This window comes from Macrotis lagotis, chromosome X (genome assembly GCF_037893015.1).
Source record: "Macrotis lagotis isolate mMagLag1 chromosome X, bilby.v1.9.chrom.fasta, whole genome shotgun sequence".
Lineage (NCBI taxonomy): Eukaryota > Metazoa > Chordata > Mammalia > Peramelemorphia > Peramelidae > Macrotis > Macrotis lagotis.
Window position 1 is genome coordinate 641894825 of NC_133666.1, and position 26350 is coordinate 641921174.

Consider the following 26350-nt stretch of genomic DNA (forward strand, 5'->3'; position numbering starts at 1 on the left):
TAGGAGGTGCAATCTGGAGAGTGAGAAGTGAGCATGGCCTAGATGCCAATAGTCATGAAGTAAGGGTCCAGACCAGGGACTCCCCAATCAGAAGAAAGGGCCCATAGCAGAGACATCTCAAGGTTGAGAGGGTAAAGTCCAGAACAGGAGGAGAGCAGCTGGGAGTAGAATGAATTTTGGAATTTGACTCTCAGTACCTAAAAATAACCATTACTTTAATGGACCGAATCCGAAATCATCTTTGATTCGTCCTTTCCCAAGGCTGCTGACAATAGAGGCATACAGGGACATTTGGTACCTGAGAGTACCAAGAAGAAAGGACTTAAAGAGCAATGTTTAGAGGAACATGTGCTCTCCAGAATTCATGCCAAGGAATATTACGTGATCTCAGCTACAAGGAACTTCAGAAATCATTTAATCTAGCGTATCTCTGAAACCATAAACTGAAAGAAGTAGGGGTATTTATACTGGATACAAGAAATTTGGTGGGGGCCAAGTCATTCTCCTCAAGTATCTGAAGATTTTCATATGGAAGAGGCAGCAGACCCCAAGAGCCAGGCATCCAGAGCCCTGTATTCTAGTCCTTTTTCTCTTTCTCTCCTTCCTCTTTTGTGGTCTTCTAAGCTGCTTCCTCTCTCTGGACTTACATACCCTCATTTGAAAAATAAGCAGAAAACTTAAATGGAGAGGTGTGGGTATGCTTTTGAGACTTTGCTGACAGACAGGGAAGGAAAGTGGAACTATTTTAAACTTAGGTATAAGAGTTTACGATCTTGAGGCATAAATTTCTTTCTAAATGATAGAATATAATTCATTCATTCACCTAGAGACTAGAAAGACCTTATCATTTCAATTGGTAGCCAGCACCTGAGAGGAAGTCTGGTGCTATCTGTCAAATCTACTTATTCCATTTTAACAAACATTTCAAGATGACTACAATATTGCTGATGGGATTTTTGAGGACAGAGGCTTTCATTTTTGTCTTTATATTTCCAATGCCTGACACATAGTAAATACCTCATAAATGGTTGTTAGTTGACTGCAAGAACTTCTGCTATGATGTAGAGGAGATTTCTTTCTAATTCGATTCAAATCTGTGATGTCAAAGGTATATGGAACTCTTCCATAAGTATAACTTAAAGTTTTAGAGATTTTACTAGATCAATAAAGGGTTAAATGAGTTGTCCATTGTCACACAATTATATCAGGCATAATTTGAACCATATCCTTCTGACCACAAAGAATTTCTGTCCTCTTGGAACTTAGTCTTACAAGAAGATATATCTTTTCTAGGGATTTATGTGTAACTGTATAAGAGAAGCACAAACTAAGTGCTTTGAAAAATCTGAGGAAGAAAGAATTATTATTAATGTATAGGGAAATTTATCAGGGAACTCTTCATGAAGAAGATGAAATTTGAGTTGTATGTTAAAGGATAAGAAAAATTTCAAAAAGCATCTTTCAAAACCTTTATAAAGAACACTGGACTTAAAATCAGAAAAATAGATTCAATTTCAGCTCTTAATGATTACTGGCTATGTGGCCCTAGGCTAGTCATATATCCTTTGTGAGCCTCATCTTTCTCTGTAAGATGAGGTTAATCATATATGTATTAATTACCTCACAGGATTGTTTGAGAAATTGTTTTGTAACCTGTAAAGCATATCCAGATGACATTGAGTAGTAGAAAAGTACTAGGGAGAAATAGTGAGATGAAACTGTAAACTCATATTATTAACTCATTTTTGAAGACCCTGAATGCCAGACTAAGAAGGTTGAACATTATTTGGAGGCAAATGGGAACCATCAATTGATTCTGAACAGAGAAGTAATATGATCAGATCTGTGCACACAGATCTGACAGCAACATGAAGAATGAGTGATGAAGAATGGGCATGGAAAGATCAGAGAGGAAGCTATTGGCCATTGGAGTAGTTCAGGGAGATTGAATTGAGGGCTAGGAAGTGGTGATAGTAGGAATAGTGAGGAGGGGATGGATGCCAGAGAAACAGGAGAGGGTAGCAAGGACAGAATGAGGTGGCAAAGGTTTTAAACATGACAGGATAAATGTTGGTGTTAATCAGCAGGTTTGAGGGGAAAGATAAACCAGTTAACCTGGAGCATATCAAGTTTGAGGTGGGATGAGATGTTTATATCAAAGAAAAAAACTACAATTTGGGTACAAGTCTGTCTGCAGCAGTTTTCTTCTTTCTTTTTTCTTTTTATTTATTTTTAGCCTTTGCAAGATATTGGAGTTGAGTAGCTTACCCAAGGTCACATAGCTAGGTAATTATTAAGTGTCTGAGGTCATATTTGAACTCAGGTCCTCCTGACTCCAGGGCCAGTGCTCTATCTACTATGCCACCTAGCTGCCCCTGAAGAAGCATTCTAATTCAGGTATTTCTATTTAGAGAAAAGTCCCCCTAAAATGCAAAATTCCTTCATGCCTTTGAATATCTGTGATTTTATAGCATTAAAAAATCCCTAAAATTCTACACTGAGATGAAATATACTGTTCACTTTTGATTCATCAGACAGGCAGTATCTGTTGTCAAGTCCTATCTACTATATCTCATATACGTATAGCTAACTATCTGTCTATAAATAGATAAACACTCTCTCTCTCTCTCTCTCTCTCTCTCTCTCTCTCTCTCTCTCTCTCTCTCTCGCTCTCTGTCTCACATACTTGACTGTCAGTAGCACTGGTTTCCTCTCTGTTCCTCAAAGGAGAGATTCCTTCTTCCAGCTTTGGGCATTTTTGCTGGCTGTCCCCTATGCCTGGAATTCTCCCTCCTCAACTTCTCCTCCTGACTTCCCTGACTTCTTTCATGTCTCAACCAAAACCTCTCTTCTGCAAGAAACTTCCTGGTTCCCCTTAATGGTAGTGCTGGCCCTGTAGATTATTTCCATTTTATTCTGTGCTTAGCTTGTTCATACATTTGTTTGTGTGCTGACTCCTCCATTAGACTGGAAGCTCCTTGAGAGCAGGGACCATTTTTTTTTGTTTTCTTTATATACCCCCCCCCCCGAGCTTAAACCAATGCCAACCTGTAGTAGGTGTTTGATAAATGTTTATTGACTGTCAGAAAAGTAGCATTATTGTTCTTGCATCTTGGAGGGGGAACCATTTTCCCAAACCATTCAGTCTGGTTAAGGGTACAGAAAGACAATAAAGTTATCCATTCTTAGACTGGTTACCACCCTTAATCCATTTTCTTGTACCTTAGAATTCTTTTTTCTTTCTTTATTTTTCTCCCAAAGTGATGGTATTCAATTTTTCCATGAGCTGGGGAAGGGGAACATAGAGGAATCACAGTATTGACACTTGGAAAAGGTTCTATCTCCCTCCTTTTATAGAGGAAGGAACCAAGGCCCAGAAAGACTAAATGTTGTGCTCAAAGTCACACACTAGGAAGCCGCAGAACCAGTTTTTCTGGGAAAAAGTATCTCTGGCCTTGACTCCAGTTCAATTCTTGGAGTATAATCAATGGTAGGAGTCTAAGTAGAAGGGAAAGATATGTCAGGAAGATTGCTGAGCAGGCACTGTTGGAGTTCAGCTGCAGAGTAGTAGACATGAGCATTTTTGTTCTCTGTTGTTAAGACTGGCTGGATTCTTAGACAAGTGTCCAGTGGTAAACAGCATCAAATAGAGAAGGAAGAGGTCAAGGATTAAGACTGAGAAGAGACCTGCATTTTTGACAATTAAAAGATTGTTAATAGCTTTGGAAAGATCAGTTTCAGTGGAGTAATGAGGTCAAGAAGCTAATGTAAAGCATTAAGGAGGAAGTGAAAAGAAAATAGAGGTAACCAATGTAAATTAGTATTTTCCCCCTAGGAGTTTAAAAATGGAAGAAAGAAAAGAAAGATCTATACTACTCCAGGTTATGATAGGGGTCTAATGAATTCGGGATCAGGTATTGAAAGTGGCAGTGGGGGGGGCAGCTAGGTGGCACAGTGAATAGAATACCAGCCCTGGAGTCAGGAGCACCTGAGTTCAAATCTGGACTCAGACACTTAATAATTACCTAGCTGTGTGCCCTTGGGTAAGTCACTTAACCCCACTGCCTTGCAAAAAAACAAAACAAAAAGAATGGCACTGGGGGTCCCCCTGGTGCTGTGAGGCTTCAGCCAGTTGACAATTATTTACTTATGAGAAGAGGAAACAGCCATTGCTGAAGAGATAGAGACAGATTTGGTGACTTTAAAAGAAGACCAGATCTCCTTCAGCATCAGAGAAAAATATCTAACATGGAGAGCTAAACAATGAAGTGGACACTCCAGGGAGGCACAGCAGAAGGGGAAGGCAATAATTGGCTCTGGAAAGGGAAAGGGGATGAGCTGGACCTAGCAGGTAGGGATAAAAGAGAGTTTTATTTTTACTCAGACATGTGGTAGTAGTGGTTTTGAACAACTGGAATGAAAGAAACAGAAAGGTAAGATCATAGCAACAAACCAGGACCAAGATTTCAGAATACAGCAGTCCTGGGGCTCAAATAAAATGGAGCCTTTCTCTATAGATCCTCTCTTCTGGGAATCCCATGGTCTCGACTGAAGAATATTTTAGGATAGGGCTGAAGGAAGAAGGAGGCCTAAGGTCTCAAAAGAGAACATATATAATGACTCTTGGTGATTCAGAAGATTGAATTGGAAATACAGTCAAATGCTTTTTCTTTTACAGGTGCTTATCTGTCGGAATTACCGAGGAGATGTGGACATGTCCGAGGTGGAACATTTCATGCCAATCCTGATGGAAAAGGAAGAAGAAGGGATGCTATCTCCCATCTTGGCCCATGGAGGAGTTCGTTTTATGTGGATTAAACACAATAATTTATACTGTATCCTTTTGGGGAATACTTCTAGTAGCCCCAAGTTAGTCCCAGAACTTTTGGAGGGGGGTTGGGTAATTAATTGATTTTGGTTAATTATTTTTTTTTGGTTAATTAAGTGTCTGGGGCAGATCCAAACTCAGGTCCTTCTGACTCCAGGGCCAGTGCTCTATCCACTGTGCCACCTAGCCACCCCCCAAAAAGAACTCTTGATATGTGATGAGAGATAGGAAATCTGAGTTTTAACCTCAGCAGTATTACTAATTTGCAGTATAAGCTTAGGCAGGTCCCTTCCCTTCTCTTTGCCTTGATTTCCATACCCTTTAAATGAAAAAATTGTATTAAATGATCTCTGAAGATTTTTTTGTCTCTGACATTGTATATTTTATTAACTTCCCCAGTCCCCTTTTTGTATATTTGTGTACTTATGGGGACACACACACACACACACACACACACACACACACAGACTCGATTTTTTCCTCAGGTCCTTGTTAATGCTGCGTTATTTCCAACATGCCTTGTTCTTTTCTATACTTCCCCTTTATTTCTATCTGAGCAAGGCTGCCTGTTCCTGAACTCAGTAAATGCCCTGTTTTCAAGCATCCTATTATTCCCATAGATCTGATCATATTAAAAAATAACTAATTAACATAGAGTAAAGAAATAACCAGAAAAACTCAACTTGAAGTTTTTCTTGTCTTTTTTTTGTTGTTGTTGCAGCTCTTGGTGTAGTAGTAACCCTTGCTGTCTTTACCACCAGCACTTGAATTGAGCCTAAGCAAAAAGACTGATGATGGCAGACTGAGGGACCTTCTTTCCCTTGATAGATCTAGAATTTGACACTTTTAGGGCATAAGGTTTAGGATTCAGCAATAAATGCTCTTCTATTCCTACTTGAAAGATAATCTTTATATGTAGGCAGTACATAACGCAGACAGGTATTGATTCTCCTAACTCCCCTGAAGCTGACTTCACAACCTGGTCTGCCTCATCATAGCTGTGCCACTAAAATGCCATCATGTTCAGAATCTAAGTGTGAAGGAAAGAATCTAGAACTGATAAATGTTAGAAATACTTGGAATAGAGCCTAGGGAGAGAAAACTGAGTAGCTCCTAAATGTTTATTTCCTTATGGAAACTGTAGCTACCCAACCTGTTTCACTGTGTTTAGTGTAAAGATTGAGTATGTAGACTGAAGACAGGAGAAGATGGAGACTTAGTAGCTGTCAAGGCAATGCACCTCCTCAGTCCTGCCAGACCTTAGTGGGGAGGAGGGTGATAAAAGAGAAGGGAATGCATTTTGCCCCTGCCCCTGGACTGTCCATGCTGAAAGGCCCTCCTGGAGGGAGAAGACCAAACCTCTTTGCTGGTTCATTGTAAAAATAAAGAGCACTGGGGTGGATAGGTGGTGCAGTGGATAGAGCACTGGCCCTGGAGTCAGAGTTCAGATCCAACCTCAGACACTTAATAATTACCTAGCTGTGTGGCCTTGGGCAAGCCACTTAACCCCATTTGCCTTGCAAAAAAAAAAACCTTAAAAAAATAAAGAGCACTAAAGCAAGTACAGATTAGAATTAAATTCTAGATATCTGGGTAGGTCAGGGGTTTTCTTACCCTTTGTGTCATGGGGTCTCTTTGACAATCTAGTGAAGCTGAGAACCTTCTCAGAATCATGTTTTTACATGCATAAAATAAAATACATATAATTATGTATTTTTGAAATTTTATGCAGTATTGAAATATTATGAAAATATTTTTTAAAAGAAATTTCTCAGACCCAGTTCATATTCAGGTCAAGAAACTAAGGTCTAAAATGACCAGAATATCAATTTGCCCATTTATTTTGCATGTTATAAAGGTTTACAAAGGGCTTTCCTCATAGTGAGTATATAGTAATGCTTTAGGTGTTTTATGTTTATATCCTAGTTAAGTATTATTTCATTTGACACTTATAGAGAGAGAGAGACATCAAAAGAAAGAGATAGTCACCAACTGGGAGGGAGAGAGAGTAAATTTTGGAGGGCATTCAGATGGACAAAAGACTTGAGCCAGCTAGGCCTTAGAGGTTAGGGACAGGGTTTCATGTGCCCTTTTCATTGAAGCATTTAAGGTCTACTGCCATATATGTCCTCAAGTACACAATGTGATCTGAATTACCACAACAGTCCCATCAGGTCTTTTGACCTTGGCAGAGTAAATGGACCTTTTCAAATGTACTGTCTTTTTGAAGGCTCCTTAACAGATTTCCTGTCAGTGGTTGCAACATCTAAGAAGAATGCCTGTGTGTCTCTGGTGTTTGCCTTTCTTTACAAGGTAGTACAGGTAAGTGCCATTTGGAGGATTAGGTTTTCCTTTCCCTGAAAATGTAACTTCTTTTGCTGCACAGCCAACCTCAATATACCCCTTGTCATATGCCCCTTGTCCCCCAGAGGGCAGTGCGCTACAGAGGTTACTCCATGGACTTTGACAAGAGTCCTGCAATGGTAGAATAGAGGATAGTAATAGGGAATAGTTGAACTGGAAGATCATAATGGTGTGGGAATGTGAGCGAGAATACTCTTTGGCAATATATGGGAGAGATCATGTCCAGGCAGGGGGAGATAAAAGGTTTCTAGGAAGGCAAAGGTGGGGGGTGAGGAGCAGGATGCTACTCTAGGCCTAAGGAATGACCTGCATGAGTGAACAGAGGCAAGAGAGGGCAGAATGAGTTGAGGGAATCCTGGAATGCATTACAGTAATAATAATAACAACAAGAATAATAATAATAATGACAGTGTATGGAGGAGAGCATCAGGAAATAATGCTAGCAAAATAGGGGAGAACTAGAAAACCTTGAATACCAGGTTCAGTAATAGATTTTTTTATTTGACAGGCAAGGGCACATTGCTTTTGAGCAAAAGTGGAGGGGAGGGAGGAAATTGGATCAAATCTGAGCATTAATTAGGAAAATTACTATGATATAGAAGATTGGAGATGAGAGAGCCTGAGATAAAGAATTAGGATGGTAGACTACTGTAGTAGCCTAGGTTATAAGGATTTGACAGAATTAATAAAGGTGATCAGGAAGTAACAATGCATCAGAGAGATGATATATTTGCCAGAGATCTAAATTTGAGAGTCATAGGCTCTTCTAAAGGTGATAGAAGAGAGGAAATATCTAGAAATTGGGATACAGGCAGCTGCAGGAGAGTCCTTCTTGTTGGGTATTTGATATTTCATCCTCAGCATAGAACTGGAGAAATTAAATGTTTCATCTTCCAGAATAGATGACTAAAGACTGTCAAGTAACCATCCCAAGTAGGAGAGTCAGAGATATGGAGGAATCAGCTGTGAACTTTTCATGTATTTTCTCTCTTTCATTTTAGGTATTTTCTGAATATTTCAAAGAGTTGGAAGAAGAGAGTATTCGTGATAATTTTGTTATTATATATGAATTACTAGATGAATTAATGGATTTTGGGTACCCTCAAACAACTGACAGCAAAATTTTGCAAGAGTGAGTATCAGTAGCCAGATGTATCTGCTCTCTTCCAGTTCCTTCTTGTAGCATGGAAATAACATTTCCAGGCAGGTTCTGATAAGTATGGCCTGGAAGATGATGAACTTGGTATCTGTCAGACTAGCCTAGCCTATGTATAGAGGGGGACCTTTTCAGCCATGGAAGTTCAGAAAGTACAATGTTGGAGAGGGACTTTGGTATGGGTCAGCCTATGTACCTCTCAGTGACAGGTCCTGAAGTCCTGAAGCAATGTACTTTGATATTCCAATATCACTGATACAGCCTTAGAAACACTGTTTGTCTTCTAATCTTTCATATGTCATCCTTGAAGGGGATAAATGGCCTTAACTTGGGGCTCTTTGGACACAAGTTACTATGAATTTGAGGCCTACAGTGGTGGTGATGCTTCACTTCATCAGAATATTTTTGTTAAGGCTTATCCTACTCTCCTGGGTTTCTTTATTATCAACCAGCACCAGTCATGGATGAAGTGACCTCTTTTGACTGGGGGAAAACCAGAAAGGATGCTTCTTTTTCCTAGAACTTAGGTAGATTGGAGGAAGGGGTTGGTACCCATCTGGACTAGATCCCTATTAACCCTCTTCCAGCTCTAAGGTTTTAGTATATCATTCTGTGTCTTAGGATATTATTCCTAGACTGCCAAGAGCTAACTGTATTCAATTCTTGAAAATGCAGCATTAAGTCAATGACTGAAGTTACTATTTCTGTGTTAGTAATACTTCCTTAACACTAAACATCTGGTTATAAAGATACATCACTCAAGAAGGCCACAAACTAGAAACTGGAGCCCCCCGTCCACCAGCCACGGTCACCAATGCTGTGTCTTGGAGATCTGAAGGAATCAAGTATAGAAAGAATGAGGTGTTCTTGGATGTCATAGAATCTGTTAATCTCTTGGTAAGTCCCTTGATTTACTTGCTTTTTTTGAAATGAAGATAAATGCTACTAAGCCATGTAAACTGACAGATCTACAGAAGCCTAAGACATCCCCAAGTCAATGTGGTGAACAATGCTGAAGTTTGTTTTGTTTGTTGTCTACTAAATTTTGATATTTTCAATGAACAAAAACATTCTCTCCTCCCTCTTACCCTTTACCCATTAAAAAAAACCCTGTAGCAAATATGCCTTGACCATGTCCAAAAAAAAAAGTCTCCTCTGTATCCTGTATCTTTCTGTCAGGAGGTGGTAGCATGGTTCATCACTTGTCTTCTGAAATCATGGTTGGTCTTAGGGCTGATCAGAGTCATCTTTTAAAGTTGTTTGTTTTTATAGGATTATTGATATTATATAAATTTATTTTCATTCTGTCACTTTTCAAGAGTTTATATCTTCCCAATTTTCACTGAAACCCTATTTCATTTCTTTTGATACATAGTATTCTACAGTATTCATATACCATCATTTGTTCAGTCATTCCCTAAATGAATCCCCCTTAGTGTCTAATTTTTTGTTATTACAGAAAGAAATTCTGTATTTTCCTCTTTCTTTGATTTCTTTGCATTGTCAGTGATGGTATTGGTGGGTCAAATACAGTTTAACAATTTCAGGGACATAGTTCTAAATGACTTTCCAGAGTGTACCAATTCACAGATCCACCAGTAGTGCATTAATGTTCTTCCTTTCCACTAATCTTTTCAGCATGAGTCATTTTTCTTTTTTTATCAATTTTGCCACTCATAATGGGTATGAGGTGGAACCTCAGAGTTGTTTTAATTACTATTTCTCTAAATGTTAACGATTTTTTCATATGATTATTGCTAGCTTGAATTCCCTCCTTTGAAAACTTATTTATATCCTTTAATCATTTGCCAATTATGGAATGACTCAGTCTTTTAAATTTGTCATGACTTTATATACCTTGGAAATGAGACTTTTATTAGAGAAACTTGCTAAAAAGATTTTCTCCCCAATTACCTGCTTCTCTTCTAATTTTAGCTTCATTGGTTTTGTTTGTGCAAAAAGTTTTAAATTATAGGTTATCAAAATTGTCCGTTTTATTAACTGTGATCCTCTTTTTCCTTGTTTGCTTGAGATTACAGACTACCAGTCATGAAATTTGAATCTGAACCCTGGTTCTGGTTTTTGCTGACTCTGCATCTGAGCCATACTCCTTCCTCCCCTCCTCCCATTCAGTATTGATATCATTGTGGTATAAAAGGAGAAGTGTCCCGAAGTTTTAATTTTAGGAAGCAAAGAAAGGATCCCAAAAAATCTCTGTTCTCTTCCCAACTATTCTGCCTTAACTTTTTCTTTCTAGCTCAATACCAAGTGGAAAATGCAGTTTGTTCTTCTTTAAACTGACTTCTATCCATTGGACCATCTAACACTAAGAGTAGCAAGAATTTAGGGTTTCCACCAAACACCACCATTTGCCTTTGTGCATAGAGTGTAAAATAGTCCCACAAAGATCTTAAGAAGAAGAAGATTTATTTTCATGTAGAACTAAGCAAGGCTAGTTTTATATCTTTATAAAGTTTGGTTGAATGGCTCATTTTTGTCTTTTTGTTCTGAAACAGAAGTGAAAAAAAATATTGCACTTGTAAGAAGGCTTGGGTTAGAATTTTGTCTTTTTTTTAAAGTGCTTCTTTTTATTCAGTCTGTAAATGTTTAGCTTGTCATTTTTCAACATTCATTCATTTGCAAGTTTATGAGTTACACAAATTTCTACCATCCTCCCTTCCCTCCCCTCTTCCATGATGATAAAAGTTGTACATGTGCAATCATGTTTAATATATTTCCATATCAGCCATTTTATGAAAGAGGAATTAGAACAAAGGGGGGGAAATCATGATAAAGAAAGAAAAAAATAAAAGAATTTTAAAAAGTGAACATAATAGCTTTTCTTGGTTTTCATACTTCATAGTTTTTTCCTCTGGATATGGATGGCATTGTCCATAGCAAGTCTCTCAGGATTGTCCTTTATTTCCAAACTACTGAGAGGAATTATTTCCATCAAGGTTAATCATCTCACAATGTTGCTATTAATGTGTACAATGTTCTCTTGGTTCTGTTCACTTCACTCAACATCAGTAGAATTTTGTCGTTGATACTCACTAGTCACTTTATTTTGGAAACAGAATTGACAAGACTTGGCAACATGGGATGTTGGGAAAGAGAGAAAGTGAAGAATCTGGCTTACTAGAAAGTTTGTGTTAGCTCAGTAGAAGTAGGGAAGTTAGAGAAGGGAATGGGAAGAGGGAAAGCGTAATGAGTTCTGTTTTGGACTCGTGGAGTGGACATCCAGGTGGACTGTCCAGCAGACAGTTGATGGTGTGGGACAAGAGCTCAGGAGAGAGATTGAAGGCTGGAGAGGTAGATTTGGGGGTCAACTTCCTAGAGATAAAACTACTTTATTGAAAGCCCAGAATAGTCAAACTCTATACCATCTTAAGATCTGTGCCAGACACCTCTCCCCCATTGCTAGTGCCTTCACTCTGAGATTACTATTTATGCTGTATAGATCTCATGTACAGTTTTCTGCTTGATGTCTTTTCCCATGAAAACGTTTGTTCCTTGAGGATAAATACCATGTTTTTACCTTTCTTTGAATCTTCAGCATATATAATACCTGACACATAGTAATAACAAAGGCTCTCTGTGATCCATCCCACAACAATTTTGCCTAACCTGCTTGGTTCTTCATCTAGGTCAGCGCCAATGGGAATGTACTTCGTAGTGAAATTGTAGGATCCATTAAGATGAGGGTGTTTCTCTCAGGGATGCCAGAGCTGCGCCTGGGTCTCAACGACAAAGTTCTCTTTGACAATACAGGGCGTGAGTATCCACACCAAAGGCCTCTTTATGATCTTTTCCATGTTTCCTCCTGAGTGTGCTCCTGCTGTATAAGGACTTCGCCATTTCTTTAGGAAAAGAATGAGCCTCTGATTCTTAGAGGAGAATATGAAACCTTCCTCACTGTTCCAGGAAAGCAGTATATGGAAGAAAACTTTCTAATCTCAAAAGAAAAATTTGCTAAGCAAATAAATGATATGAATGAGATTTTTAAGGCAAATACTTGCTTCTCCATAGCAAGAAATTGATTTCAAGCCCTTTGGATATATTAATTGTTCAGGATGGCACTTTATAAAAAATTATTTTTATTTTTCTTTTCTTTCTTTTCCTTTTTTTTTTTTTAAAGATTTTTCAAGGCAGTGGGGGTTAAGTGGCTTGCCCAAGGCCACACAGCTAGGTAATTATTAAGTGTCTGAGGTTGGATTTGAACCCAGGTACTCCTGACTCCAAGGCTGGTGCTCTATCCACTGTGCCACCTAGCTGCCCCTTTTATTTTTCTTTAAAATTGGGCCTTTGCTAGGTTGTTTGAAATTGCTATATACATGTAAAATTTTGAAACTACATTTATTTGCAAGTAGCCAATAATATACATTTTTGTCTATTTCAGATTAGCTTTACCATTAAATCTAAATAAGTGAAATTTAATATATGTTATATGGTTTACTCCATAAGTACATAGAATATCAGAGTTTGAAAGGTCTTCATAGATCATCTAGTCCAGACATTCCTTGTTCAGGTGAGAGAAATGAGGCCCACAAAAGGGACATGACTTGCCAACATTACACTACTATTCAGCAATTCAGCCAGTCTGGGGACTCTGGTCATAGTCCAATGTTCATTCTTCTCAGACAGTCAATAAAATATATTAAGTTGTTTACTGTGTACCAGGCACCAGTCCCTGTTCTTGAGGAGCTCCATCTGATGTGGAAACAACCTGTGTAAATAAGCTGTAGACAGGATAAATTGGAAAAGTGAGGAAGGGCATTGTAAGTATGGGGGCTAGTCTGAGAGAATACCCAGAGTCAGGTGGAAGATTTTGTTTAAGGAATCATTCCTACTTGATCACAGGGTACTTAGTAGAGAGTGTGGGTTAAGAAACCTGGAGAGGCAGAAGGGAGCCAGGGTATGAAAGGCTTTGGATGACAAACAGAATTTTTATATTTGATCCTGGAAGTGATAGGAAGTGACTGGAGTTTATTGAGTAAAGGAGAGTTTTAATGGAGGATGAATTGGAGTAGGGGGCAAACTTGAGGCCAGTAGTCCACCCACACACCATTACAATGGTCCAGGCACAAAGTGAGGAGGGCTTTCACCAGTTGATGGTGGTATCAGAGGAGAGAAGAGTGGGAGTAGTTGTGTGTGGGAGGTGTTGCAGAGATGAAAACAGCAGGCCTTGGTCAGTTTGGGCTTTGGGGTTTGGGAAGTAAGAGAGAAAGAGAAGTCAAGAAGGACTCCTAGGTCATGAACCAGGGGACTTGGAGGAGAAGTGGTACCTTCAGTGACAATGGAGAAACTAAAAAGAGGGGAAGGTTTAGGGGTAGAGGAAATGAGTTCAATTTTGGACATATTAAGTTTAAGATAAGGGGCGGCTAGGTGGCGTAGTGGATAAAGCACCAGCCCTGGAGTCAGGAGTACCTGGGTTCAAATCCGGTCTCAGACACTTAATAATTACCTAGCTGTGTGGCCTTGGGCAAGCCACTTAACCCCATTTGCCTTGCAAAAAAAAAAAAAGTTTAAGATGTTTAGAAGATAACTAATTTGAGATATTCAGTAGGTATTTGGAGATACCAGCAATTCTCAGTGCAAAGGCAGAAGAGAAGAGGGAGCTAGTCAAGATTAGCAGGAAGGTTTAACTGGAAGAAGATCCACCAAAGGAGGCGAGAGTCAGAGTCATGTAGTACAAGTTAAGAAGGCTAGAGAGTCTTACACATAGCCTCCCACACAACACCATGGGACCCTTAGTGAGTTATTGAACTCTCTTTGCTTCTGCTTCCTTTTCTACAAAATAGGGATCGCAGCCTCTCAATGTTGTTAGTAGTCAGATGGGATAATAGCATCAAGAGTTAAATGCCAACTGTTATTATTATAATTGTCATTTTCATTAGCCTCAAGGCTCTCCACTCTCTAGTCCATCTTTAAATAACACTCAGCTGTCAAAGTGATCTTTCTAAAATTCAGGTCTAACTGCATCATCCATCCCCTTTCCTACTCAGTAAATTCTAGTATCTCCCTTTGACCTTCAGGATCCAATTTAAAATTCTGTTTGAAGGACACTCAAAGCCTTCAGATCCTGGCTCCTCCTATCTTTCCAGACTTCTCATCACTTCCTTCCCCTTTCCCCATGCAGTATATGCTATGATCCTCTCTGTGTACCCTGGCTTTTGTATTTCTTGAACAAGGCAATCTATCGCTCCACTCCCAGCATTTTCTCTGGTTGTCCTCCCATGTCTGGAATTCTCTCCCTCCTCATCTCTGCTTCTCACTAGCATTGGCATCCTATAAGTCTCATCTAAAATCCTATCTCTCAAGAAACTTTTCCCATTCTCCTCCAAATCTAGTAGCTGTTAATAACTTCCCATTTCTCCTGCCTGTAGCTTGCTTGTATCCAGCTGTCTGCACTTTGCCTCCTCCACTAGCCAATGAGTTTCTTAAGAGCAGTGGTTCTCTTTTGTCTTTTTGTATGCCTAGAGCCACAGCAGTGTTTCCTTAAATACTTATTCACTGTCATCAATAGTATTACCTTGCATTTCCATAATTACAGTTTTCAAAGACTTTTATATCCAACATTTCATTTGATTCTCACACCCCACTTGTCAGGGAGATATCATTTTGCAGTCCAGAAAACTAAGGTTTGGTTTGTGCCTGAGATCCCAAAGCTAGTAAAGTGTGGAACTTGCTAAAAAGACACAGGGAAAAGTCTGTTTCCTTACCAATTTTTTGATTAGTTAATAATGCTCAGTTGTTGCAGTGCTTTATAGTTTGCAAAACATTTTCTTCACACAACCCTGTGAAGCAGGTAGTACAGAAGTTATTTACCCAATTTTTCAGGGAGAGAAACTGAGACCCAGAGAAAAGAAGTAGCTTTGTTGTCAGTGCCTGAGCTTGGCCTCCAGCCCAGGTCTTCTGATTCTGTTACTGTCTTCTCTGCTGTCCTCTAGGTTGCTTCTTTTCCTCACATTCTGCCCTTGCTTTCCTCCAGGTGGAAAAAGTAAGTCAGTAGAGTTAGAAGATGTGAAATTCCATCAGTGTGTGCGCCTCTCCCGCTTTGAGAATGACAGGACAATTTCTTTCATCCCCCCTGATGGAGAGTTTGAACTGATGTCTTATCGCCTCAATACCCACGTAAGTGTGACTGGGCTTGAGTGTAATGGCAGTGGTGGTGAACTTTAGACCATTAAAAGGGTAAGCAAAACCTTACCAAGGACTAAGTAAAAAAATATCCTCTGAGAGAAAGAAAACAAGGAACATTCCCCCATTTATTAGCCAAGATGACATAGGCATCCATGTGTCCCAAGGAGTGTTTTAGGTATGCTATCTTCTCTTTGGGGAGATAGCCAACCAATAGGACTTTGCTTAATTTAATGATTAGATGAAAATGGTTTCTAATTAATATATTAAAGCTCCAGCCTAAGCAGCTAACAGACAGATAATAACAAACTGAGAGCTCTGGCCATGAGTTTTGACTGCAAGCTAAACCTGGTAGGTTTCAGAAACTCGATTCCCCCCTAAAAATTATCAGGTATAGGTAAATTGAGTCACATTAACTGCATTTACAGTTTGGAGTAATTCTCATTCTGGAGAGGGTATAAAAGTGAAATAGAGAATGATGCAAATCTCATACACATGATTTTTCTTTTTTCTTTTTTTTTTTTTTAGGTTTTTGCAAGGCAAATGGGGTTAAGTGGCTTGCCCAAGGCCACACAGCTAGGTAATTAGTGTCTGAGACTGGATTTGAACCCAGGTACTCCTGACTCCAAGGCCAGTGCTTTATCCACTACGCCACCTAGCCGCCCCCACATGATTTTTCTTAGAAATTTAATTACTCATCACAAAAAATATGGAATAAAATCTCCAATAAAAGCCATCAAATCCAAACTACTTTAAGTAAAGAGGAGGAAAATTAATACTATAAACTTGAATAGAATAATAAGTTTGCTTGCTCTTTGTCCCATTCCAATTTTCCAATTTCCTTTCTACCATTGAATTGTTTTGTTGCTAATGATTTTTTTAAATTTAATCATAATTCATTTATTTATATTTTTTCTACTTTTTATTTTCTGCACCCCTTTATTTGAAATCTCCATATTTCTCTTTATATGTTTGCCATATTTTGCAGCTTAGTAGTAGTTTGTTCTATTGCTGTAGCATAGCTGGTTTAGCCATACTTAAGTATTTGAACATTTTAGTCCTTGGGTACCATTTTCCCCAGTTTTTTGTTACTATAAATAAGATAGCTCTAAATATGCCTCTGGTAGTGAAATAATTGAGTAAAATGGGAAGCGGGGCATTCTACATTCATATGCTATTATTTTCCAAAAACCAACATTTCTTCTCATATCCTGAAGGAAGAGTTCATTACCCCTTGGCCAAAGTAGGAGGAGGAGGATAAAGAAAGCCATGAGGTCTGGGAGTAGAGGCTGTAGGCCTGGTACTCAGGAAGGAGGAAGCCAAAGGGCAGCCTGACTTCTTCAGAGAGGGCAATATAGACAAATAGAAAATTAGTGACTAAGTGAAAATCTTTCATTTCTGATTTGTCAGCCTTCATGGAGCTCTGAGCCTTTCCATGGGGATACAAAACTGAACTCTGTGAAAACAGCTTTGCCAATTTTCCCCTGCCCTACATCATCTTGCTAGAAACAAATTTAGATATATTGGCTTGTGTTAAAACAGTTTTGAGGGGCGGCTAGGTAGTGCAGTGGATAGAGCACCGGCCCTGGAGTCAGGAGTACCTGAGTTCAAATCCAGTCTCAGATACTTAATAATTACCTAGCTGTGTGGCCTTGGGCAAGCCACTTAACCCCGTTTGCCTTGCAAAATCCTAAAAAAAAAATTTTTTTGAGGTAACCATTCCTGACAAAAGTTTTAAATTGACACTAAATTCATACTCATCATTTTCTTGGTTTTTGTGTCTCCTCCTAGGTAAAGCCCTTGATATGGATTGAATCTGTAATTGAAAAACATTCCCACAGCCGCATCGAGTACATGATTAAGGTCAGTTGCTCTTTCAGAAGTCTGGCCAGCTTTAAGTGGATCCTACCCACCAGACAAAGCACAGATCTTATTTTTAAACTGTTCTTTTATTGGTTTGGTGGTAGTTGTGGTAATAGCTCCCATTTCTGAAACAGCTTAAGGTTTACAAAGCATTTTGTTCTTAACAGTCCTGTAAGGTAGGGAACAGTTTGCTTTGAAAATACTAGGTAATTTTTCTTATCTTTCAAAGGGGAATGTTAACTCATAGTTTATTTCATCCATATAAATTTAGCTGTAGATTATAATTAGTATAATGAGGACATTTATTATTATAACCTGTACTATTAATAATTCACATTTCTCTAGCTCTTTAAAATGCTTTCCTCTTAACCCTGTATGTAGATAGTACATATATATTATTATCTCTGTTTTACTAATGGAGAATTTGAAGAGTTTGTTACTTGCCCAAGATCACATAGCTGTTAATGGTTAGAGCCAGAATTTGAATTGACGTCACCTATCCAGTGCAGTTTCTGCTTAGCCACACTCCCTGGACACTTAATGAGTCTCTAATGGATTACAAGAAGTGAGTCATGCCCAAGGGTACCTGCCTACGTGGGGAGGGACCTCAAAACCATGACATATGAGATTCAGTTGAAAGAAGGGGGAATGTTTAGCCTGGAAGGAAGGAGGCTGTGAAGTCAGGGCTTCCCTCAGGCTGTCAAGTGAAAAACACAGTGGACTTATTCTAGGTGGAACACCACAACTGAGATGAAAGTTACAGGGAGGCAGGTTGTATTGAGAATCACTTTGTAACTAGCCAGACTGTGCAAAAGCGGGCTGTCATGTTGGCAGAAAGCTCCTTCTCGGTGATATTCAGGATGGGTCTCAGCCCCTAATGGAATAGTTAGATTGAAGATTATATAAGTAGTGCAACTCTAGTAGAGAGGAAGAAGGAATCCCTTATGACTCAGAGCAGCAGTCTGGGCTTCCCCAGGAGATCCTTTTGTAGGCTGTAGTCAGCTGCTTTTTCCTCAGGGCAGATCTAGGTTTCCTTTATTTATACCAAATGCCAAAACAACTTTTATTCATTCATTAACGTAAACTAGTAAGTGACTTACCTGAGGTCACATAGTTGATATATATTGAAGCTAGAACTTGGAGGAAGGCCTTTTATTCTTAGTCACATGATAAAAATAACGCCAAGTCCCAATCTGGTTTGTTTTTTAATCCACAAAGGCTTGAATAGAAGCCAGACATAGAGGGATTTAATTTCACTTTTCTGGCAAATGTTTACTAAATGCCCCATACCATTCTCCTATAGTCTTTTCATAATATTACTCAGAACAAAAGCTTCCCTCCTTGCCCAATTTCCTGACCACAGCTGCAGTCATATCCCTTCACAGCTCGCAAAGAACAAGTTGCAGTAAAGAAGTGGGGGTGGTAAATCTTGCTTTTATCCTGTATTAAGAAAACTTAGCTTGTTTATGGCCTTTCTATAGGCAAAGAGCCAGTTTAAACGCAGATCGACTGCAAACAATGTGGAGATCCACATTCCTGTACCCAATGATGCTGACTCGCCAAAGTTCAAAACCACTGTGGGGAATGTCAAGTGGGTCCCAGAGAACAGTGAAATCGTTTGGTCGATTAAATCCTTCCCGGTGAGTAAGGACTTCAGCCTCAACTGGCAGCACCTCTCCTCAATCTAAAAACTGAAAATTCAGCCCCATTCCTCACATCTTTTCCCTTTTTAAGACTCCCCAAGAACTTTTCAAATGCACCAAGAGAGTAACTAGTTTAGTCCTTAATGATAGCCCAACTTCTCTGTATCTTGTCACCTTGGTCAGTTATTGTTGTATATACTCAGAAATTAATTCTAAATGAAAAAGTCAGGCTTTTCACTAATCCCTTCCCCCACAGTCTGAATGAGAAAGGTTCAGATCAACACATTTATTATCTGCTGTATGCAGAGTCATGATTGGTGCTAAAGAAAATAAGTTTAGATGGTTGGATGAATGAAAAAGCATTTTGAAGCACTTACCTAAGTGCTGGAGATAATTTATATAAATATCGAAAGAAAACCAGCCCCTGCCCTTGAGGGGCTTAGATTCTGATAGGGGAACGTGTGTAGAGAGTAGTAAGAAGACCCTTTTCTTGATTTCTAGAAGTTTCCAGTTTTGTGAGTAGATAAGAATGAAAGAGAACTATAATAAAAAGCATTAAGGTGTAGAGAGCTTTCCTCTTGAAGGAAGTAGTTATTTACTATTTTACAGATAGAAAACTGAGGTCCAGATGGATTCAGTGACTTAGCAAGGATAGCACAGCTACCGAGTGCAGAGTTGGGGACAACAGATGCAAAAGAAGGACAATCAAGGAATCTCAAAGACCTGAGGATAGAAACATTAGGACGAGGGAAGATAGCTGGACTGAACTTTTGAACTGAGAAGGATAAGATTTCCAGGTCAGGATGGGTTTATGGAAAAGAATTCTGGAACAGAAATGCATGCTGGCCATGGTTAGGAAGGGAAGCACAAACCTCCACTGAACTGGAGCCAGAGACTGGAAAGGTGTGGGGGGGCAGGGCAGGTGTGGAGGGACACAAGGGTGCTGCCACTTTTCTAGTTAGGTCAGGAGGCTTTGGGGATCACCTAGGAAGCTTTAGTTCTCCCCTCTGCTTTTTCCATCTAGTTGTCTCTACATGGAGTGTCGTCATCTGGATCTTTGGAGGAGGTCTGACTCAACTGGCAATTAGTAGAGATTTTGCCAAACCAAGGAGATTTAATCCCAACTGATTGACTGCCATTCAGTGATTTGTGTTTAAAGCAGGCCAGGCCCACTTTAGGTCCCTTCAGAAGATCATTCCCGCATCTTTAGCTTAATGAGCCTGCATATATTCACCACTCATATTTAGCTCTTGCCACCTCCTCTGTCAGGTACCAGCTGCAGACGTTGCTCCAGCTATTTTACTTGGTAAAACTGACCAAGTTTGAAAGCAAATATGGTACAAGAGAATGACTCGTTGCCATGCAGCTTTGTAAGTGAGAAGTAGTATGCTCGTGTTTGAACTTTTTCCAGTGAATTTATTACTCTAAACCAGTAATTAGGCCAGCCAAAAATGTGGTCAAGGTTTGAGGTGAGACTGTTGACTAAATTTGCTTCATTTCAGTATTCTCTTTCATCTATCTCCTCTCTGCACAGGGAGGGAAAGAGTATCTAATGAGAGCTCACTTTGGCCTGCCCAGCGTTGAAGCTGAGGACAAAGAAGGAAAACCACCCATAAGTGTCAAGTTTGAAATTCCATACTTCACCACCTCAGGGATACAGGTCTTTATCGTGATGATGTAAAGTTGTTGGGAATGATGTCCGAGGCTGAGGTGGGAGGGAGGAGGGAGTGTGTAGGAGGGAATTCATATTGTTACATGCTGGTTCTTGCTGTTACTTCAAATTCTTTCACCAAGGAAAAGGGCAAATCTAATTGGAAAAGGGAGGCAGGGATGGAAAGTGAGGAAACTGAAAGCTGTTTCACATAAGAACTTCTGAAACTATTTAGTAATTTAAAGCCCTGAAAGCATCAAAGCACAATTTGTCAAAGTTGGGAGGGCCCGTAGAACACAGAAAGTCAAAGCTGAGAGAGCCTTTATTAAACAGAATATCAGGGCTGGGAGGACCCTTAGAGATGATTTAGTTTTATCTTCTCATTTTATAGATGAGGAAACAGACCAGAGAGGGAGAGTCCCTGGCTGGATGTCTGTCCAGGGAGCTACCTCATGAAAGAGCCAAGATTAAAATGGGCTAAAAGCATGGGCTCCCTTGCTTCCAGTCCAGGAGTCTTTCCTAAACCCTGCCTAAGTGACAGGCCATGTCTCCACTACCCCCATTGAAGCAGATTATCAAGGGGTTGTGTCAGTTGTTAAAAAACAGAGGAGAATCCTTTGCTTGGCTGCTTTTCCATACTTGTGCCTTTGTTTCCAATGAAACATTTGCTTAGTATCTTCAAGTCCTGTAACTCACTTAACTCTACATATAAGAACTCTACACTCTACATATAAGCAAGCTATCACTACAAAGGTGATCTTTTATTCTCCTGAGAACCAGGCAAATATTTTTGTTCTCTTTGGGTCCTGTAGGTGCGTTACCTGAAAATTATTGAGAAGAGTGGTTACCAAGCTTTGCCTTGGGTCCGGTACATCACCCAGAATGGAGGTATGTCTCAGATCTTTGGACATTAGGATCACCCTTTACCTCGCCCCCATATTCATAGCTTACATTTATTAGCATGTATGATTCACAAAACACTTTGCACATATTAATCTCATTTGTCTTAAAAACACTTTTGGAAAGCTAAGAGATTGTTGTCCTCATTTTAGGAAATAGGTTCACAGAGGAAGTGACTTGTCCACAATCCTTAAATACTGGAGCTAGAACTGAAACCCAGAACTGGTTCCTGTCCTACCTAGAACTCTTCCCACTAATCAGGCTTCCATACCTAATAGTCTGTCAGTTTCCCCCCATCCGGGTTCCAGGAAGGTTATAGATAAAGAAATGCATTGTTTTCATGCTTCACAAGCAGTATGACCCAAAAATATGCCATGCTTTTTTCTCTAATCTGACTTTTACAAAATTTAAGCATGGCTCATAATCAAAATATACCATTTGTTTTGTTTTTCCTTTCAGTGAGATCATATTTTAAGGATGTACTTCAGACTTTTGAGTCACACTACATATTTGTGACTGATGATCTGATTAAAACTCTGAAATTAATGGTCTTTAAGCTCTTTTGTGCAACTTAAAAGAGAATAATCTCAATGATAACAGACAACACAAGGAAGCTTGCACAAAAATGGAATGGTCATTTACATGTTCTCTTTTAAGAAGTGAATAAAAGAGTTGGTAAAATTGGTTTTATTTTGTAGTTGGAGGCAAAAAGAAAAATGATTTCATGAAATATTTTGTTATCTCACCTTGAGGTATTTATTATAAATATAAGCAAAAGGACTTCCAAGAAGATAATTGCAGTTTTTGTAGCAAAATTTGCTGCCTGGAATGAAGTAGAAAAATTCAATGAAGAGGTGGAGAATTTCCTGCAAATAAATACAGCACATGTTATATGTATATTGATTTTCTGTTACTTCATTGCAAATATGGACATGGAAGACTAAGACAAACAGTATATTTATCAGAATTCAAAAATGAAAAGAGATAGAGGCTCTTCAGAAGCCTCCTTGAAGAAAGGTTGTTAAAAGGTGCTGGATGTGACAATACTAAATGACATCACAAATTTTAAATTGCCTCTCTTAACAGAAAATAACTGGTTACTTTGGGGTTGGAGGATCACTGATAAATCAGTTATTCATGTGCATTCAGAGCAACTAGTTAGTTAAACTAGTTAAACTAGTGTTAAAAATCAACACTAAACAAGAAGAAAGGATAAATTTGAGAAGGCATTGCAAGTCCTTATAACTTCAACTCATACAGGCTATTGATGCTGGAAAATGGATAAAGGAAAAAAATTTTCTACAAAAATTTAACTGATACAAGAGTAGTCATCATAACAAAGCAACCAAAAGAGCCCAAAAATTTCCTCAGGTTGTCAACACTTGATCTTCTTACCAAAAAGAAACATGACAGCCAAGTGTGACATTAGCTAATAATAGGAACTTGGGCAAAATGGAATATAATAGAAGATTATGAGTTAGATTGCCTCTTAAAAAAAGTTAAGACTGGGGACTGCTAGGTGGCGCAGGGGATAGAGCCCTGGAGTCAGGAGTTACCTGAGTTCAAATCCAGCCTCAAGACAGTAATTACCTAGCTGTGTGGCCTTGGGCAAGCCACTTAGCCCCATTACCTTGCAAAAAAATTTAAAAAAAAGTTAAGACTGATAGAAGGGAGGAAAGAGATTGCAAAAGGTTTGACCTAAGACCTAAATAAGCAAAATCACATTTGTAGATGAAACTAATTGGAGGAAAAATGAATAAGCAAAAATAAGATGGAACCAAAATCTCTACCAGTATTTTTAGTTAACTATTTTAGTCATCAGTGATGGTGAAACTTTGCATTTTGGGACTTAAATCTTTGATGGGCTACCTTTGATGAGGATATATGAAAATGAGGTCACAAAACACCACTGAACCAGACCAATTTCACATAGAAGAGTTCTGTGTTACAGGCAATACAAATGGACAAGCATTTGGAGAAGGTCTATCAAAATATTTAAAAGGAAGGAAAGAAAACATCTTGCAGATAGAAAATTAGTTGAATTTATAACTGAAGAGAGCATGTTATAGTATATTTAGGAAATTAACTGTCCCAACTGTTTCCCTATACAATCATCTCTTAACAGAGATATTTTCTGTTGATAGTATTTAGATGAAAATTATAAAATATTACACTCTAGAGACAATAGATCAGAACTTTGGTAACACAAAAGGACAATGGAAAGATGAGTGTTGGGAATAAGTAGGTTACAATATATTACCAAACATGACATGCATGAGAAATAGTGAAAAATATATCATCCAGCAGATGTAAATAGATCATCCAGAAAAGAAGGTGGGCCTGTCATGTTGGGAGAGCAAGATACATAGATGGACAAGCATACGGGCTACAATGGTATCCATGTTGTGTTTACAAACCTAGAAAAAGAGCTTCTAGCACATTTAGTACATCTCCTATAAAGGATTTAAAGGCAGTATATGCATAAGAATTTCTCAGGATTAGAAGGAAAGACCTGGTCATGATCTGTATCACTAAAAGGAGTAACTATCAGGAAAATCATAGATCCATCAAAGTTTTTTTTCCATCTTAACTCCTGGTTTTTCCATACCCTAGTATAGAACAGTGAGATACAGACATTAGTCTGGTTTCTCCCCCTTTTATTCCATTATCCAGGATCCCCACCCTTTCTTAACTTGTCTTTTTTTTTTTTGAGTGAGAAAGATTTTGTATTGACACAGATTAAATGTCATTATCGGCTCCAGAAAATTTAGGAAATTTAGAAAATTTACAAGAAGTTCCCAGTTTCATAGGACAGAAATGAGTGGGAAGCCCTTACAGGTAGAATGATACTAAGAGCTGCTTTAATCTTTGGTTACTGTTTGAAAACACTTGTTGTTTGGTTATATTTGTATTTCATTAATCTGCTAAAAAGGAGAGAGTAAAAAAACAGGAGGAGGTAAATGGCAATTGACAGTGAACTTAGAAGCTCATCTCAGTTCTCAATTCTCTCTCTTGTAGACTATCAACTACGAACACAATGAGGTTTTTCTGCCAACCCAGATGACCCGTGATCTTCAGGCCTAGAATTTGTTGGTAGGAATTTATTGTGGTACTGAAGACTGTCAACGTCTTGTCTTCAGTGGTGACTTCGGTAAATCTGAACAAACTGAGGAGAGAGAATTAAATAGATATTTATTGACTTTGACACCCAGCTTTATATTACATGACCATGACTGTGTGGATATCTTTTCATCATTTGTACACCTTGTTTCTGCTGTTACCAGCTGTTCAAATTAAAGAGTCACACTTTGTCCAAAATAGGCAGGAACACAGGAATAATCTTAGAATTTCCCTTTTATGCCAACCCAAACCAATTATGGAAGGACATAAAAGCCCCATTTTAGATAAAATACCTTTTTCTGATGTGATTTTTAGCTCAGTGGTACTAAAAAAGGATGGTGTTAGATTTGCCAAAATAACCGCTAGGTGAGTCATCATCTTACTGGAAATATGGTAAAGGTACCAATGAAGTAGCATCAAGTAGAAATATAGAAGTTTGTCCTTTGAGATCTAGCTCATTGTGAAGGGCATCATCAGGCAGAACTTTGGAGGTAAATGCATGGATATTCACCCTGATTCTCGCCACAGCACATCTGCTTCCAAAACTATTCCTCAGATCTGAGAGACTGGAATATGTCTTTCTAATAGGGAGTGAGATACAGGGAAGGCCAGCACTGAATGTTTATAGAGCACATGCTGCCTGCTTTCAGGCTGTCAGAACTTGTTTTTCCAAGACATTGTCAGGGTAGTGAAGTGACCTACAATCATGCTACCCACCCTCCTCCCCTACCCCAAAACACCACATAGAGCTCTTAAGGATGAATTTAAATATAAAGAAAATGAAGTTGTACTTGAGACTATGGTTACTGATTTTGTGTAGTTTTGCCAGAGACGCCAAATAGAAAAGCTCATTGAATTTCCCTTTTTTTAGTTTAGTTGAATCTTGAAGATCCTGTGGACTCTTTCAAAATCCATTGCCCCTTTTGGTCACAGCCATGCCAAAAGGTTCACAGGCTGTGTGTGCCTTCACTCCAGGGGCTCCACTGACTAATTTTATTTTATTTTTCCAGTCCACTGACTCTTAAATTTTGGATGTATTGGAACAAGACTGGGGCCCTGGCTCTGAGTCCCCTTACACACCATGTGCCATTCTATTAGTTTTACAAACCAGAACAGTATTTTTCTAGCTCTGCTGGGGGGCTGATGGCTGACGAGTGTGATGAAGACGAGCTGTATGTTGTATTTATCCTGTTAGGAGGGGCTTGAGAGGTGAGACATTAGGTCCCTTCTCCCACCCCAGTCTACTTTCATCTGTCCTTGTGAATCTGACGTCGTGATGTTCTAGAGAAGTCTTTGGCCCAGGGGTTTCTGAAGATGCTCCTGGAAACTGCAAGAATAGAGTGTGTTCTGTAAATGAAAATGCTGTATGTTTTGTTAATGCCAATTCAGTTACTGTTATTGCCACCCAACTGTAGTGCATATTGGTCAATATTGCATTAAATGCAGATTTCAAATCTATTTTGTCTGCTGAAATTGGCTGGATGAGTCTCAGCTGTCCAGCCAAAAAGATTAGTCTTGTTGAGAGCTAGAAATGTCAGCCTGGGTCCAGGGAGGCATGACTGCTGCCTTCAGTCAAAGCCAGCAAGTCCTAATGCCAAAAGTGATCTTGTGTTACTCGTCCAGATCTCACATCTAATCCAGCTTGTATTTGAAACAGGAGGGCTGTCTGCAGCATCCATGACAAG

The 26350-nt window shown here is 39.0% G+C and overlaps 1 protein-coding gene across 3 annotated transcripts in view; it reads left to right on the plus strand.

Moving 5' to 3' along the window:
• The window catches only part of AP1M1 (adaptor related protein complex 1 subunit mu 1), a 28786-nt gene extending 2663 nt beyond the window's left edge, over positions 1–26123 (plus strand). For 2 of the 3 annotated variants that reach the window (XM_074204370.1, XM_074204371.1), the window contains exons 2-12: positions 4679–4835; positions 7083–7150; positions 8194–8324; positions 9098–9245; positions 11996–12122; positions 15340–15482; positions 17280–17351; positions 18833–18991; positions 20529–20654; positions 21458–21533; positions 24564–26123. In XM_074204370.1, the coding sequence (XP_074060471.1) occupies positions 4679–4835; positions 7083–7150; positions 8194–8324; positions 9098–9245; positions 11996–12122; positions 15340–15482; positions 17280–17351; positions 18833–18991; positions 20529–20654; positions 21458–21533; positions 24564–24586 (1230 nt within the window). In that variant the 3' untranslated portion in view covers positions 24587–26123. The other variant, XM_074204372.1, reaches the window with a different exon arrangement.
• Positions 26124–26350: the final 227 nt, after the last annotated feature.